The sequence below is a fragment of the Corvus brachyrhynchos genome, unplaced genomic scaffold, assembly GCF_000691975.1.
Source record: "Corvus brachyrhynchos isolate BGI_N302 unplaced genomic scaffold, ASM69197v1 scaffold91, whole genome shotgun sequence".
Lineage (NCBI taxonomy): Eukaryota > Metazoa > Chordata > Aves > Passeriformes > Corvidae > Corvus > Corvus brachyrhynchos.
The window spans coordinates 3,922,446-3,941,039 of NW_008236442.1; the positions used below are offsets into that span (position 1 = coordinate 3,922,446).

Here is an 18,594-nt window from a genome sequence, read left to right on the forward strand (position 1 = left end):
GCACCAACTCCTGCCTCCACAGCTTGCTCTTATATGGAAGTTGGCTCCTATTTCTGGCAGACTACTGTAGTGACTGATCTGAGCCTCTGCCAAGTGAAAACATGAGGAGGGCTCTCTGAAACAAAGTGATAATATCCCCACAGCTCATCACCCAGAGCGACCTGTGCTCATGGCATCCGATGCCCGGACGTCCACCCTGAAGCTCGGCACTGGGAAGGATGAGCACGGCCAACCCCTCCAATGTGCTGAGACACAACGAGACACCTCTCTAAGGCATGGCAAGCTGTTGGCTTTTCTGCCCCTGCTCCCTCTGACACTGTGCTGAGAGCCTTATTATTCCTCAAATGGAGTGCTATGCTTTGTCCCCGCTTCAGGAGTTTCCTGAGCAAATGCCCTGCAACAGTTGGACCCAGTGGTCTTAAAGGTTTTTCCAACCTAAAAGACTCTTCAAAGCCATTGTTCATGGAATTCATAGGAATTTGTACATGGAGCTTGTTCCCAGTGCTGCTGAAAGGGGCTTGGGAAACAGGAAAAACAGAAGAAGCCATTTGCTGAAAATCTGCAGGCGAACAAACTCCATCCTCACTGGCACCATTGATTCAGTCAATCTGGTTGACTCGTTAGCAGGCACAAAGCCAGCAAAACACATGGCCTGGGTCTAGGCAACCAGGAGATGACAATTTTTTTTCCTTCCGACGACATCATCCTCTCCTTTTTTTTCACGAACATGGGGTCTGGATGGTGAAAAGGGAGCTCTAATTGTGAATGTCTAAATCACTGTGCAAACAAAGGGTAGCACAGAGCATTTGTCATGTAAATCAGGAGGCAGTGGAGTGTGTGCTGGGAGGGGAAGGCAAAGAGTCTTCTGCTCCTTCTCCAATTCCCTGCCATGCCTAGTGCAGTCTCCACATTCCCACCCTGGTAGGAGTGGAAGATTTGGGGTTTGAGCTGCCTTTGCTCAGCAGATGCTTGAGTGCAAACACATCTCCTCTGGCTGTAGGTGCCTGATGCAGGCACTTCAGCTTTCCCACAACCATCTGCATCTGAACTGGTGAAACAGTAAACCTTGAATATGCTTTTCCTCTCAGCAAGGCAGAAATCTAGCAGAAAGTCAACCTGTCCATCAGGCCTGCTTCCTTCTGCCCTTATTTTCTTCTTCCTGCTCTTATTTTTCATGGGTTTTTTTTCCCCTCCCACCTCTTCCAGATTTCAGTACTGTTGACTTTTTGGCAAAATCCCTGATTTTGAGGTGGAGGAAAAACATGTAAACGCCCCACACCTTACGAGATGAAATCAGCCAGCTCAGCAACTGCTGGTGGGTGCCGTGCTAGTGCAACCCGACACAGGGCTGCTGGCCCACATCTGGGTAACTCAGGCAGTTTCCTGTGAAAATGGGAACACTGTCAAGTCTGGAACAAAATGTAAGAATAATAATGCTATTTCCCCCAGTGAAAGCTGATCTTGTGGTTCATACAGCAGTTGATCAAACGCACAAGGCAAAACCCAGCAAAGGGAGTCCTCAGAGTTTGTAAATAGTCTCTAAAGACAGGGTTGAGCAGAAATAGTTGTGTTTTTCTTTAAATAAATTTAATGCTGGAGAAATACTTTACAGACTGTTCTTGTTCTCTTGAAGTCCATTTGCAACTAATGGTTAAGGCTGGGGGACAGGGCTCTTGCTGGGTATGCTGAGACAGAGAAGTTGAATATTTACAAGACATCCATGAAGTGTGTTGCCTTCATTTTCTATTTTCCATGTGATCACTTATTTAAGTAGTTCATGCCAGAAAAAAATTGTTGTGTTTCTCCTGCCTCTGGATACTTGCTATCTAACAGTTTTATTTGAACAATACCCCAATGTGTCAGAGCCACACCTGCAGCCTGTGCCTCATGGCTGTGACTCAGTGCCAGCAAATTACTCCAAAAAATAAAAGCAAACAGACATTGCCTCTGACCTGTCTGAACCAGTTCACAGTGCTCCCCCAGCAATCAGCTTAACAGAAAAATTAGGAGCTATTATTGTAAGATTATATATTTACCTTGTTAAAAATATTTGTATGCAAGCCACTTTTGCAGAAAAATTACCCTGAACATGCTTCAATGTAGTAAATGAAAGGGTTTGTTATTTTAATAACTGCTCAGGCTCTGCCGTACTGCATTTTGGGAAAGAGGTTCATTTTTTAAAGGTCTTTATTCTTGCACTCTTCTGTGTTTTTGAAATAGGGCTCAGGGAAGATTGTCTACACCAAACCCTGACCCTAAACTTGGGGAACAGTGACCCAAATGACCCCTAAGCATTAGCTGAAGGTGGGCACAAATCAGCACATATATATTCAAATTATTCTGATTCTGCAATTAGCCCCTTGTGCTCGTTCTGCGCCCCGTGGGCTTCCCATCATGCCAATCCAGAGCTGCATTTTCATCCCTGCTGTTCCTGGGGGCTGGCAGAAATCTGAGCAGTCTCCTGCACAAAATCTGCACTACTCTAACCAGTTGTCTATTTTGCTGGCATTGGTGGATGTGGGGGTGAAGTTTTTCTTTCCTGTTACATGAAGCAGGACCTGGACACCTGCAAAAGGTCAAGGTGTCCAAGATGGGGGTCTCCAAATGGCACCTGCCTCCCTGGGACACTCAGTGCCCTTCTACAAGCCTGAGAATCTGCAGCTCAGCCTCTCTGCTCCTCTTCTGTATCTGCACTGGCTTCTGAGACTGGATTTTATGGGATGCCAAAAGCTAATTCCCAAAACTAGCCCCACAGAAGATATAGCCAGGACTGCCTGCTGCCTTCTCCCACTCCTCCCTCCACTTCCCTTTGCTGCTGGAACTAAATAGGATTTTTACTTTAGCACCCACACCTGCAGCTGCTGAAAAGTCCTACTGGAACCACTCCAGGAGCAAAAGACAGGCAGGTCTAAAAGGATCTTAAATCAGGGAAAGTTAATTTCCTTTCTGGATAGTAAGGAAGCTGCGAAGTTAAACACTGCTCATGTTTTCCAACTGCAGGGAAGAATAAAAGCAGCAATCACATAAAGTTTTCCTGAACTTGAGAGCTTCTAGACCAGGATTGAAAATGTACAAAATTGTGCTGGGATCTGAATGAAACGGAAACCATGCCACTAAAAACCAAGCTAACTTCCAAGGACCATTTTTAGCTCCATCCGCTGAAGGAATTAATCCTAAATGCAGGCTGGGACAGGAAAAACAGAAAGAACTGATGGAACAGCATGTATGGGACCTATTCATACAACCTGGTCATTTGAAGTTGTTCGAGAACAACAGAGCTGTCTGGATTAAGAGAGATTCCAAACACCAGGGTACAGTTTTTACAGCAACACAACATCCTGTTGTTTGATTAATTCATTTGTGATTGCACTAGATTCAGAAGCCAATATGACTATTAAAGTGCTGTATATAAAGTGAAAGAGTGGCCCCCCAAAATACAGAATAAAATTAACTCTTATCTCTCTAACAGTCTTATCTCTTATCTAACAGTATTTGTGATATTTATCAAAGGAAATGAAAGCGCAAAACCCCAAGTTTATTTCTGTTAAAGACATTTCTTATTGAGGGGCTTGTTTCTTGTGCATTAAATTCAATGAGCTTCTACTGTGTGATTAAAAAAAAACAGAGAGGAAGTTTGTAACAGCTGTTTATGTAGTTAAGAGTCAATCGACTGAGGAAAGAAATCCACTGATCTATAGATCCTAGGGAAAAAAATGGTTGTTGTGATTACAACCTGCATACCTAAAAAGACGAACAGTGTATCTTCTACTGACATAAGAACTTTACCTCTTTTTTTTTTTTTTTTAAATTTTCTAATACGTTCCGACTGAAGAGCCAGAGTTTCCCAGCTCGTAGCAACCACACAGAGGAACTCATGGCATAATCACAGAACATAAAAGCCAATAATGGGGATTCAATTAGTGGTTTTCAAAGGCAGAGGAATTTTTCCTGCCAAATATCAAATTGTTCCTGCAGATAAGGCACCCGGCGCGTGTCGTAACTGCCGATCTGAATTTTTCATGTCCCCACGTCAGGACAATTTATGTCATCAGCAAGGTCGGTTCTGTGCACGGCAGAGAGCAAAGGCAGGAGGTGGGCTCAGCCTTACCTTCCACGTCGCCGCGTTGCGTCGGAAGTAGGCGAACATTCGCGTGAACCAGTTGTAGATTTCGTTTAGTGTTAGCTGTTTTTCGGGAGATTCCAGGATGGCCTTGTGGAGCAAAGCGATTGCAAGATCAGTTATGAGCACACCAGTACAAAACACACTCACAGTTTTACTTTGCCCGATACAAAAAGGAAAGAAAAGAAGAATGAAAAAGAAGAGATTTGGAGCAAAAAATCCAAAGGAGGGTTTTCACAATATGAACTAAGATTAATGGCTGTATTTAACAGTTCAATGGCAAAATTCAAAATGGAATTATCTAATTGTTTTGAGTTTTTATTTCTGTTTCCTTACAGAAATATTAATTTATTAGTCATTCATAAAGCAGAATCAAAGAGAAATGCAAAACATTTCACTAGCTGATTAAAGCTCAGTAATTATTTAGAGCTCAGATTAATTCTAGGGATCAGAGATTACTGTAGCTTGTGATAATTGACTTGCCATCTTTAAACAGGCTCATTTTCACTGTTGTGTGAAATGAATTTCCTAATAATCACATCGTATTGTAATACTTAATCAAAAGCAATTATGTTATATATTGCAGTTCTAAAAACCCTTATAGTAAAGGTTTGAGCATTTGAGCACGCTTACGTACCAAAGGTTTGAAAATCTATTTAATCCAGAGTGTGCACATATAGGGAGATATATTTTTTCCTAATCCAGCCGCGTGTGTTTGGCTCAGCTTACCTGTCTAATTAAAGATGCATACGTGAATGGTGGTCTAACTTCTGCGTTCTTATAAAATTCTTGGTTCTGGGCAATATCTGCTAAATAAGAGCAGTTGTTCTGTTATCATCAGAGCCCAATCACCACAGCTGGGCCGTGGGCAAACACGGGGGCTGTGCCAGCAGAACCCCTTTACCTGAAGAAATGGGGACGTTGTATTTATCCGAGTACCGCCTCCGGATGGGTCCGACGTTGTGCATGCTCGTGGTAGTGATGACTGACGGTCCCTGCGTGACAGGAGTGATGGGCGCAGTCGGGGTGGTGGGAGTATGAGGTAAACTCTGCGGAGACGCCTCGGACGCGGTCTTGGAAAGCGTGACGCTCGATACCAGATTCAGCTGCGGAGGGAAGGACGAGGCTTTAGTTACAAACAACATTTCTGCATGGTTAAGGGCTGCAGAGGACACCCTTGATACCACAGTGTCCCTCAGTTCACAGCAGACACTGCAGCTTCAGCACAAAGTGCTGCTGTAACATCTCCATTAGGAGCCAGCAAAGGGAAATAAATATGATAAATACATATACAGATTTCCAAATAGGTTTAAAAAACCGAAAAACATAGCCTGCTGCCAAAAGAATGAATCATGGATTTTTATCTAAATATTAGAAGAAGATCTTGCACAGTACATGATCATTTTAATATTTTACTTCAGGTTTCATTGTTTCACAGTCTAAACTGCACACCTCTCTGATTTCCATTCTATCATTATGCATGGCTTCTAATCAGTCTTCTTGGATATTTCATTGAAGGCATCAGGCTTAAAATAAAAGGCAAGACTTTCCTAGGGACATGCTAGGGAGAAATGCAATCTCTCTCTTCAGCATTTGGGCTTTTCTTTTTTTTTTTCTCTCTGTTCATCCATTTTAGAAGCAAAGCCCAGAGTAGGCTAACACTGGAATAATTTAATTAATCACAGTACCTGAAATACTGTGAGCATTCAGCCCAGCACAAGTGGCACCACTCTGTTTTTTCCTCCTAGGATGGAAGGCATTGGTGTTACCTGCACAAAGCCCAGCCCCACTGGTGTGGCAGCGTGCCACAGCAGGCTGTAAAACACACCTGCCTCCAGGATTGGGTATCAAACCCAGCTCCAACCCGACTCTTTTCGATACACAACCCTATTTATATAACCAGCATCCACATTCCTCCCCAACCCTTTCTTTTTGCCCTACAACGTCCTTTGAAAGACGACGCTCCATCTCAATAGGTTGCTGCTGCTGAAGTATTTTAAACAAACAATCCGATCCCTTAACTACAACATCACAGAAGACGACCGAGAAAAGGGCTCTTTGACTACTTCCACATTTCTTTCCCTTAGGCGGTTTCACAAATAATACTGGTGAAATCCTGACCGCATTGAAGTCGGTAGCAAAATTCCCACTGAATTTAACAGGGCCAGAATTTTACAACTTTTGCTCGTGATTAAAATTCCTTTTTTGCTAGACATTAAACCTTCTGAGATGAAGGCAAGGCACACGACACAGCTATGCCCCCAAATATCTCATGTTTATCCATAAGGCACTGTATTAATTTTCCTTGTATGAAACTAACCAGATAAGAAAACTCCTATTAGCATCCCTCATACGAGTTAATAGCCACAAATAATGTTTCTTTTTAAAAATAATAGGATTTATCCCAAACAAAGGTCGTGGAAAATAAAGAGCTGTACTGTTACAGAGAGGATACCAACACAAAAAGCCCATCACCCACAGAAAGGGTTCAGCTGAGGGAAGATAAATTGTGATTGCTTTTCCTTCCTGACAGTGGGAAGGAGCTGAGGGAAGCCCCAGCCACAAACTCCTGGCACAACCTGGATGCTGCTCCAAGGGAAGAAGGTGGTGAGCAGCAGACGTGCAGACACGCACCTTTCCCTGCAGGTGCTTACAAATGACTCCTCACCTTCCAGCGGGAAAGATTTAACACTTTGTGGCAAAGCCAGGGAGCGTGAACCCAGAGAGGGATGGTGAAGGTGGTGAAATGCAGGTATTGATCCCTGCTCCAGCATGAACCACTACCTGCAGTCTGAAGGTTTAAACCCTCCTGGTGCCATGCACTGCCCACCACGTGCCACCCGGTCTGCTCGTTGACTGGCCTGATTTAAGGACACTGATTAGGGACATATATATAGTAATGTCTCCCTGTTATCCATCTATCCATCTATTACATATGATAAAAGGACCAGTGATGATAATAACAGTGCAACTGACAGGTCTCACCATGAAATTAAATCTACTGTATTTTATCTCAGTTTCTAAATGGACATTTTAACAGTCCAATAACTGCGAGGAAATTTGCATCAATTTTAAGTGCCCTTCTCAGTGCAGTCCCGGCAGCCGGGCCCTCCCGTTGGAAAGATCACTGCTCCTGCTTCATCATTACGGCTTCCAACTACTCCATTTCAAAAGAGTCCCCTTCCTTTTTCAGCATGTAAAAACTTAACATTTAATCTGTTTCTACTAGGGAACCTTGAGAAAGGATCCACAGAGGTCAGCACTCCCTGCTTAAAGAATCTGAATCAAGTTACATTTCTTTAGGCTTTTCAGCGTAGGTAGCGACGAGGAATAAACACAGAAGAGGACGAGCAAAAGGGGGGGCTTTAACAGGCTTGACAAATGACACTGTGATTCACACCCACTGCTGGGCTGCCACTAATAAGCTACAGAGGAAGCAGCCAATCTCAGCTAATTACCAGATAAAATTGTATTGTAAGGACTCTAATTAGGAGATGCTTATGGAGGTGATCTAATGATTAAACGCTGCATCCAAGTGACCCCACCATCAATGTGCAGTGGTGTAAGATGTCACCGGAATATTTTGTAGAAACAGTAATTTTATTTCAAGGAGGGGAGGCAGTAATATTTGTAATAATGGCTATGAGGTAAACTAATTAAAAGACAGTTCCTAAAGGAAGACTGTGGCTTTGAGCAGCTGCGGCCGTTCCAAAACAAAGTGCCAAATCTCAACAGAGGAGCTGCAGTCAAGTGGAAAATTTCTGCCTGACCTCTGCTCTCGCTATTAATTTGCAGGAAACCTAATGACACATATACATATTCCCACAAAATTGTTCTAATTGCTAATTTGCCAAAGGAGCCCAGTTTCCAAATTAAACATGACTGCAGTCTGTGAGGAAAGAGAGAACAAAAAGCTGGAACGCAGCGAGTCTGCTGCGTTTCACCTCCGACGACCATTTGTGAGCCTGAACCAACAAGTTAATGAAACACGACCTTGTCCATCGCTAGCGAAGTTTTTCCTTTTTCCGTGTTTTATTTGATGACACTCTCCTCTTCCAGCTGGGTTCCCCAAACCTGAGCCAGGGTGAGGGAGGAGAGGGCTGCCTCCCTCTGCAGCCTTTCGCTGCCGCTTCCTTTGTTGCATTGATAGCGCCAAGGCTGAAAAATCGGTTGTGAATTAGAGCAGAATAACAAATTATGAATGGTGTTGGTTTTGTTGCCATCTTGAATTATTAATCTGAATGGTAAACTATTAAATCTTAATACTGGCGTCAATTAGAAACGTGGAAGCGGCCGTGGATGATTGTGCAGGGCAAAGATCAGGGAGGGACTGGGCTGGGAGGGTTTCTTTTCCTGATGGAAACTCTACACGGTTTCTCCCTGTTTGCATTTGCTATTTAAAAACAAGTTACTATGATTAGAAAAGTTGTTCACATTGGTATTTTGTACACAGGCTGTTTCCCACATACTGTAATTTTTGGATGAGTATCACTGCTGGCAGAGGGGAAGGAGCCCAAGTCACAGAGTGAGCACTTGAACAAGCAAGAACTCTTGCACTGCAGCAATGCACAACATGGGCACTCAGAAAGTACACCCCTGCACCAAGGAGTTAAAATGTTTTTGTAATATTTGTCCTGGGAATGGGGGGAGGGAGGATCTCCTCCAGCCTTTAAAAACAACCAAAACCAAAAACAAGGGAAAAAAAAAAAGCAACAGAAAACCCACCAAATCCCACAACAGTTCTAAGTCCTAAAATTCTGCAAATTCCATCACTGAATTTTGTTGATTGCTTTGTTCACTTTTGGTTTTTGAGAATATTTCCTCATACTGTTTTGATTTGGGCATTCATAACTGCCATAATTGTTTCAGTGTTCCCTTTCAAGAAACAGCCATGTCTCCCTATTAAAGGTGAAAACTGAGTCATTTGCTTTTTTTCTTTAGATATCAACAAGGCAGAGAGGTAACCCACTCCATCACCCTGGAAAACAGATTTCCAGTTAGTGGCCCTCCCACTAGGACTAAGTCTGATTTCTTTTTGTGTAAATATTTTACATGACAATAGCAGTTGCACATAAAATAGCACTGAAACTCTTTAAAAAAAAAAAAAAAAAAAAAAGTGTCTCTAAGTGTCACAGTGAGGCCATACCCTGTGACTCCTCTACAATGGGTGCTGCTGCTCTGGACCCAGCTGGGGCTGCGGACTTACCTGCACTGAGTTCCTGAAACCGAAATACTTTGGAGAAGAAACTCCTTTTCTTGACGCCAAGGGTGAGAGAGAAAGTGAATACTGGGCCTAAAACTTTGTTCAGTACTGTGTCTTCCTCTCCCTGCTTCAGCCTGGACACATTAGTGTATTGGATGCAGAGCCTGGCAGGCAGCAATCACTTAGCAGGTGTTGTTATTGGCAGGAATACTAAGGAAACTGAAGCTGAGGAGTGAGACTTAATGAAAACCAGTATATAAAAACAGCTTTTGTTGTGCTTGAGAATCTCTCTTTATTGCTGCATATCGTTATTTTTTCAAACTATAAAGTATGGCTACAGCAGCTAAAATGCTCAGTCATTACCTCAACAGTTAAAAGGCTCTTTTTTTTAATGCTTTGTTATTACAGTTGCTAAAAACAGTATTTCAAAACAATCCTAACTGCTATGGTTATGGTAAAAAAAATACATTAAAGAAGGGATATCTAACAGTGCATCTTATTTAAAGTGCCAGAAGGGTCTTTAAAAGTTTTCTGCCTATTTTTAAAAGATGGTTGTAGCACCTAGTATGAAGAATTACTTGGTTGGTTGATGCTTTTTCCTTCTCTTTCCAAAACCCTTCCTATGAACTTCGACACAAGTTAATCCTCCCAGAAGAAAGCACATTTCCATTTGAACCTATTATGCTGATGGCTAACACTGATGAAAACAGCATGTCGGGGGGGGTATCTTAATAGCAAAACCAGGATGACAGTTCTTGAGAAATCGCTGTTCCGGCTTTTGTGTTGTGGTTTTGTTTTTTTACCTTGAAAAAAGTTCACCTTACCAAAACATGTCACAGCATATTCTGTCTCATGGCTTTGTTCTCACTTTACTCAGGCCCCTCAGTCCCACCAAAACAACACGTGCAGCACGAATGGGAACAACACTGCCTGCTCTGAGTGTTGAGTTCTGAGAGAGCTCCGTTTTCTTTTAAAGTGCTGCTGTTGAGCATTTCCATTACAAAGCTGTTTGTTTTTAAAGGTGATCCTGAGCCCTGCCCCAACTCCTGGGATGTTCCCCCCCACCCCAGACCCCCTCCTGCCTGCCCAGCAGCCCCTGGGGAGCAGCACCAGACACTGTCAGCACCTCCCTGCCCATGCAGTCTGCCAGTGATTTGGGCCATCAACACTATCTACACAGGAATGCACTTAAATCTCATCGACTTTAGTAGGACTAGAGAGCTTTACTGAGCAGATGTCTTGGTGGGCTGAAATGCAGGGGCCACTCCACCACCCCTCCCAAGCTCAAAATTACTGCAAAGAGCTACAGCCACTCAAAGGTTGGGATGGGATGGATGGACATCACTAAATCAGACAAGCAACCCTTCCCCAGAGCTGGGTGAGTTTTGAATTGATGCACAACCATCAAGAACTTGGCTGTGGTCCAGCTAGCCCAAAGTGGTCCAACACCACCCGCTCAGCTACCGCCCAAAGCCCAGAAGGCAAAGATGGCACAAGTGGTCAGAGTGGGTTACACATGGCACATGGTTAACACAGATGCTCATACACCCTACTACCTGCCAGTAACAAAATAGTTTAAAACAAGAATTAAGATCCTTTAAAGAGAATAAAAACATTTCCTTGGTCATGAAAAGGCTGTAATTTTAAATCCCAACTCACTGCTATGTTTGGATTCGCAGCCGCTTTTTCCTTTAAAATCACCGAAGTACCATAATATATTAGTTCTAACACACACCTTGCATTAGTTATGTTGGCAGAAAAAAAATTAATTACTGGATGTAAAGACTACTTTGCAGTGCAATAATGGTCATCAGATCTTTTTACCAAAGTCCTATCCCACTGAGTTAAAAGGATGAGGGTCTAGCAGAGTCTATGCAATGCCTGTGTATTTTTTTCACTAGGAGAGCACAATTTATGCAAAACACTATACTTCTACATTTTATAATTAATTTTCAAATGCTTCACCTATACATATTTTAATAATTTCTGATTTATCAGATGGTATCTATAATAAATTTTTCTATATTTCAATAAATGAAAAGAAGGCAGTTTCAATCCAACAACAGAGTGCCACACAATATAGGCCTGTCAGGCACCAATTTTTACTTCTAACATGTAAGTTAAAGGATAAGGAATTTATAATGCTGCCTGTGAACGAAACCACTTTTCATACACAAATGTGATCTTTTTTTTTTCCAAAGGGTAATACAACAGTACATTTACATAAACTAATCCAAACAATCTATGTATTTGACAATGGCAAACCTCACACAGACTGCCTATTGTTGGTTTACATCTTGGAGTTCTTTATGTTGGCTTGTAACACTGCTCTAGCTGTCAAAGGTTTGACTTGGACTCTAAATAAATGGTTATAGAAGTGCTGTGCAGCGATATTGGACTTCTTTGCAAAAGAAAACCTGCTGTGTATGAATTCAAAAGCTATTAATTTTTCAGTCAAAAATATTCATGCCTATTTCTTTTAATAAAGAAACACTGTGCTGAGCAACTGAGAGATAATGTTGACTAGTGGTACAGAATTTTCAATAGAGCAGTTAAAAATAAATTTAGTAGGAGGTCCCCAACAAAGCTATAATTTTCCAGAATGTAAAACATTTTTAATACTAATCAAGACAGCCCTTTTCCCCCTGTGTTCAGGGGTTTTTTTCCACTGCTTTTCCCTGTTTATTAGCTGTTAACACTAATCTTCATGGCGACACCGCCTGGTATCTCCGTAGCCTACAAGACCCGCCAAAGCTTCCTGCCCTCGGCGGCCCGGCATCGATCACGAGCTGCCTTGCCAAACACTGCTTGCCTTCTGATGATTTCCTCCCTTTAGTTGGTAATCCTTCCTCCTGAGGGGCACTGCTGTTATGAAAGGCCTCAAGGCAGAGTGCTTTGAGACTCCCAGATTATTCCGCTGTTTTAATTTTTAATCCAGTAAGAGCTATAGAAACCAAACCTCCTCCCCATTCTGTTGGGTCTACACACTTTTCCAACAATGCACTGAAGCATTTGCATTCAGGCTGGGATGGATGTGAGGAACTAGAAGAATGCTATTTTTATAGATACCACCAATAGTTTCTACTCTAGAGGGCTGGTGTCCACCAGACCAAGCAATTTTAGGGATCTCAACAGCTTAAATGGAAGGGTTTGTACCTACCACTCAACTCTCTCCAAAAAGGCAAGGAAATTTCCTGTTGACATTGACATCTGCTCCTGTGTTACTGAATAGCCTGCAATTTTCTATCTAGTAGCCTCCCTATGCACTTCTGCAGCCATTTATTTCCAACTACATGGAAACTGAGAAATCCTTTTCTAGTAAAAATGTGTGCGCGAAGTGTTTAATGATTTTATGTTCTCTATCTCTGTAATGTGTTCTGTTTCAGACATTAATTTTGTCTACCAACTGCATCTTGGCAGGCTACCATATTTGCTGGGTTAATAGTCTGACTCCTTTTTATTTCTATCACCATAAATCACGCATATATGGGTGTGTGTTTGCTTTATTTATAGAAAAAAAATCAGTCAAAACAGATAAACCAATACTTTGTCATTATGCTGCATCATTGCATATTGATTAAAATTGCTGGTACTAACTATAGATTGTCAACGCTCAATTAATTTTCACACAATGACTCAAAGCAAAATCAAGTAAAGCCAGTGTACCTTTAAATCTTACAAATCTTAAAATCAAGAAGCAAAGCACTCTCTCCATTTTGAAGAATCGTCGGAAGCTCCAAGGAACACTTTCAGCATTAAGAGGCTGAGAGAAAACAACAGCTGAAGAAGGGTCATCTCAGTCAGCGAAGGAGATGGGGGATTTTCCTGGGTTCAGGGGTAGCCAGGAGTTTTCCTGGGCTGCAAAGCCACTTGCTTCCCCTGCTCCCCCTTCTTTAAAGAGCAACCTAGGGTAGAGGAGGTTTCCCTTCTCAGTTTCAACAGTATAAACCCTGATACTGGGTAACCATGATTATCATCAAAACGTGCAGTTAGAGTCACTTCTACAGTAAATGTCTGTCAGACCGGGAGAAAGCAAAATAAATATACTAAATATAATTTAATTACAACTCCTTCCTAACACTTCCTAAGATTTCATCCAAGTCAGACTGATGCAAAGCGACTTGCATGAGGCCAGAAAAAGTCCCAGTGCCTCAGCTTTGGTACCAAACTTGACTTTGAAACTCCCTGAAGAGAGGGGGATGACAAAACCCGGCTGTGCTTCCCATCTCCTCCCCACAATCAGCTCTGAAGTGGGCCAGGCTCCACAGCGTGGGCTCCAGTGGGGAACAGGAAAGAGAGGTTTGTTGTGAGGTTTGGTTTTTTGCTTTCAGCACAGCTCGGTACTTACAGGCTGAGGGGTGGCTTTTGGTTCAGTTGACTTCACATGCAGGTGTGTCATCATGGCTTGCAGGCGCTCTTTATCTTTTGCAAGCTGGAAGGGGAGAGAAAAAAAAATATCCTCTGTTAGTCGTACAAATAAAACCCAGCCTCTGCTTATTCCTAATTAAACAGCTGGCACCGAGGCATGAGACAGAAGAGTTTTATTGCTGAGTAGTTTGGAAATTGTATATGGGCTATTCGTGAGGTAAAGTGAATGCATGGTGCTGGGTGTCACCGCTTCCCAAAGCAAAATGCATTAGCCCTCGAGTGAGAAGAGCTAGACCTGCTGGCACCAAGAGCTTCACTCCAGCCTTGACAGCTAGAAGACAACAGTGAATCATGTTTATTAACCAGCCCCACTCCAGCTCAGGAGGTGCAGCAGAAGGAAAGCAAGGCAGCGGTTCTAGGCTGCATTTTCCTCCTTTCAGAGCAGAAAACCAGTGGCACCAATGGGCTGTGGCTTCACGTCACACACAGGCATTGTGGCACATGCAGAGAGCACAGACAGTGGTGGTTAAACCACACGAGGCACCTCCACAGGGCTCTGTGGGTAGCCTTGGGTCCAAAAGCACCTTGATCTGACTTGAGAAGGTGGCAGAGCCCTCAGTAGGTCACCCTGGGACGCCAGGCTGGGCACCTGAGCAGGGGCACCCAGAGCATGGGGCAGGACCTGCTGTGGGAGCTGCCAGCATCCCTCTGGCATAAGCCGGAGGGCAGTGGGGTGGGAAAGGCTGAAAGCAACAGCCATCACCCCAGAACACTCATCCCTGGGCACCAATGCCACAAGACTGACGTTGGCATCCTTTCCCATTGGCCACTTCAGGTCCAAGAGTTGGGGCAAAGCTCCTGCTCTCAATGTCTCTTGCTTTTTATGGTTGAGATCCACACAGCTGGAGTCTCGGGAGCACTGGTATGCATCTATAGCCTGGTTGGCTTCCCAATGCATTTCAATGCACTAAATTTCATTATTTTTGGAAACAAGGAATATTTTAAAATGTGTGAATAGGACTTTTCTCCGGCTGCTCTTCAAAGAAAGTTACAGTGGAAAGATGTTAAGAATACTAATGAAAAAGGGATGTTGTTAACCTGCATGCCGAACATAAAGGTTGCTGCTTCCAACAGGACCTGGATGAGGCTCTTACAAATGCCAGTTTTCCCAGAGCTGAGGTTTTGCTTTAGACAAGCCAGATTCCTGGTGCCAAGAGGAGAACTGCACTCACATTCCAGCAGAACTTTAAACAACCTGCCCACCCTATCACTGTCATCTGTTTGCAGCAATAAAGTGGGGCTAAGTGTATATAAAAGGAGACTTGATCATAAATCCCCACTCATAACCTTTTGGCCAAGGTTGTCCTGCTCTTCACAAGGCGAGGGGTTTCTGACTGCGCCATGATGGGATAAAAACTGGCACTGGAGTTTCCAAGACAGGAATTAAAGGAAAAAATGGTGTCACTGCACTTTTCAAATGGCTCCTCTTTCTTTTGGTCAAAAACCTCAATGGCAAGAGACAAAACCTGACACCTATGGCATAGCTCCTGCAATCTCATCCTGATCTGAGCTGGACACTTCATGGGAGAGCTGAGGGCAGCAATGGGCTCTTATCGCAGCACTGCAGCAGGAACTTCTTCCTCTGAGAGTCCTCTGAGAACCTCTCCAGAGAAGGCAGAGGACTCACCCTCAGCTGCTGGGCTTCATACAAAACAAATTAAGCCAAGAAATAGCTGTGCTCTCCACACAGCTCTGTTGTGCAATCCCTCATTCCTAGCAGTCTCTGGGCACATGGGCTGCTTGGCGGGGTCATCTGTGCATTAAATTTTGGTCTGCAGGCTACTGCAGAAGAACAACATCTCATAGCCAAAATAAATAAAAGGCAGGCACCTGAGAGCTTCCTGCCAGGCCTGGTGTGGCGGCAGGAGGGGATGGCACCCTGGCAGCACAGGGCACACCCTGCTGCGCTTCCTCCGGCCCCCGCAGCGAGGGAGAGGGGAGAGGGGCACCTCCCTCCCACCGCCGGGGTCCTTGTTTGTAGTGTTTCCACTCATCGTCTCAGCAATGCTTTTAACGCCGAATCTGGTGGATGGAGGTTATTAAAGATCCTCTCGACATTTCAGGCAGACACACGCTAGCATTTTGTCATAGTCTAGGAATTCAAACACTCACCCAGTTAGGCAGGAGTTTAAATTATGAAAAATAGAGGTCTCTCGGTTTCAAAGCACTGAAGAGAAGTAAAAAAATCTGAAGAATTTCTTTAAACTGTTTTTCCCTTAGGTCAGGAAGCAGTAGTGATATAAAACTAGAGTGTCACTAGTAGCCCCTCTGGTCACTGGGGTCAAACGAAAGAAGCCATGAGGGATTGCTCAGCCACTGGTGGGAGCAAATTCTCACTGGTGGCAATCACTGGAGTGTAGATGGCCCAGAAATGGGGATTAATAGTCAGCAGGCAGGAAAAATGCTCTTGATCTACTGATAATGTTGTTGGGCAAGGATAGTTCTGATGCGGAGGTATGAATCTGCTCTGTACATGGGGCCCCAGGAACACAATATAGTCCATCTGAAACTTCCTTCTTTCTTCCTCTATCCATTTGGAAAGCTCTGCATGCTGGGAGTTTTCAGACTGCCATCCAATTCTCCATAAGTGTGATTTTGTGAGACTTCCTTCACCTCTGGATGCACATGTGAGTGCCTAACTGTGGTCCAACCAAAAACACATCCAGAGCAAGGTACAAGCCTTGCAAGCTTGGATACCAAGATACACAGCTTGCCCTGGAGAGGTTAAATCCTAAAACTACACCAGTAGAAAAGGCAGGAGAGGGAAGCACAGAAAGCACAGGCCAGAAAGGGCTCCAGACAAGGAAGGGACCAAGGAGCAAGAGGAAAGGCATTAGAAACACAGATGATGGAGAAATTGCACAGGAGGAAAACCAGACAGAAAATAAAGGCAAGAATCAGGAATGGGAAAATGAAAACCCAGTGAGGGCATTCAACAGGAAGGGGAGAGCACTTCAGCAGCAGGATTTTTGACAGACCAAGGACAAAAAAGAAGGAAGCCAGTCACAGGCAATGCAAGAGGCAGCCAAAACACAGCCCTCCCATTCTGTGCCTAGTTAGGCTGTGCACTAGAAAGGTTTAGAATCCACTTTTCAAGAGTATCAATGGATGCTGTAGGAAAACAGACCCAAGCAGTGTTCACTACACTGAAAATGGCCAGCTGCCTTAATTTTCTCCCATTAGGAGACACTTCTATAGACTTATCATAGCCCTGCTGCTATCCTGAAATGTTTTCCCACTCAAAGGTAGTGCTGCAAAATGGATGTCCTACTCCAGCTAACAACTAGCTAAGGAGAGGGGTATGTTCCCTGTGTTTGCATTTTACCCAGCAGCACAATTTTCACTATTTATAATGGCAACAAATGATCATGTCAAGATGGTTTAAACAAAGTGAAATATGAGAAGATTTCTACCTTGCCTGTGATTTTTGAAGTATGTGATGCGATGGAAATGCTAAGACCAAACTTCGAGGTTTCTGCTAAGGGGCATTTGCAATCAAACAAAGGAACAGATTTGACCTGTTTCTTTCCAAAATTTCGATCAAAAATTACTTTCTTCAAAAGATAGTACACTTATCTCTAACACTGATAAAACTATCATGAGTAAAATAAGTAACAGCATAAACAACAACAACAAAAGGATAGCATTTGGGTCCATCACACTCAAAACATGACGTGTATCCCTCAGGTGAAATGAATTTGTTTTGATGGGGCTGTACATGCATGAAATGGTGGGGAATGTAGATCTTGCCATGGCGCTGGACCCTAATGCTGGGAATTCTCAGCTGCACTGTAAGGCAAAGCTGCTCACCAGTGCTGCAGGTCAGGGGAAAAGGCTGCGGGTCCCTTTTCTATCTAACTCACAAAACTCAGTCTCCAAAGGGCCTGTCATCACTCTGTTGGTAACTGCTCCATGGCCTGAGTATCAGGTCAATGGTCCTCTGACCATGTCTCTGAACAGCCCATCGTTGGGGGCCACACTTTTGTTTTATTACGGTTCTGTGCAAAACCAGCCAGATAAACTAGGGACTGGAAGGCAAATCCTTCTACGTAATTAGGGGCTTTTTTAAACTATCAGAGAAGTGATACAGGATGAAAGGAGAGGGAGAAGAGGGAAGCTACAGGTATATTTCAGAAGCTGGACCACCCTCCTCCTCCTCCACCTGTCCTTGCTGGCCAATGCAGAGATGGCCTCACTCTGTTATCAACACTCCTGTCTAAATCAGGCCTCCAGCTCATCCTACCTACTCTGCTCATATCTGTGTCTCATATGATTGTTAAATCCAGAACTTTCTGGCCGTCACACCACTTTGAAATTATGGTCCTGTCTTGTGGACCTTATGCTGCTTTCCCTTACAATGACTCCGAGCACTGCCAGCACTAAATGGGTGTGAAGCTGTAAGTATAAGTCATTTAGAGCAATTAGCAGAATGCACTGCTGATAAACCTTTCAAAAATACTGGCAAGGGCTTATGGAGAGGTGGGAACCAAGTATCTCTGTTCTGTCCCTGTTTAATGCAGGGCATCCTCCTGTAGTTCCAGGCACAGCCATTCCCAGTGACTGTGGGAGAGAAGGATTAATGCTTTTCAAGCTGACTGTAACTGAAGAATCTAGATTTACCTTCAGCCTCAATATTACTGCACCTTGGTGAAAGATTATCTCATCTCTCAGTTTACCAGGAAGACTGTAGATTTTTATTTTTCTTTTCCTAATTCCCAAGAAACTTGTTAAAATAACAGACCATTTCTCATAACATTTTCTGCAAGACTCTGATATTTTATGACTGGTAGTTTGATTTTTATAAAACTTGTATTAAAATAGTTTATATTGCTTCAGCTAATAG

General features: G+C 43.4%; 1 protein-coding gene across 1 annotated transcript in view; it reads right to left on the reverse strand.

Annotated features, from left to right (window-relative positions):
* FOXP1 (forkhead box P1) overlaps positions 1–18,594 on the reverse strand; it is a 345,408-nt gene that overhangs the window by 18,383 nt on the left and 308,431 nt on the right. Inside the window, exons 12-15 of the mRNA XM_008643610.2 lie at positions 13,672–13,755; positions 5,025–5,226; positions 4,850–4,929; positions 4,109–4,210 (exon numbers count right to left, since the gene is read on the reverse strand). Coding sequence (XP_008641832.1) covers positions 4,109–4,210; positions 4,850–4,929; positions 5,025–5,226; positions 13,672–13,755 — 468 coding nt within the window. The remainder of the gene's footprint in view (positions 1–4,108; positions 4,211–4,849; positions 4,930–5,024; positions 5,227–13,671; positions 13,756–18,594) is intronic.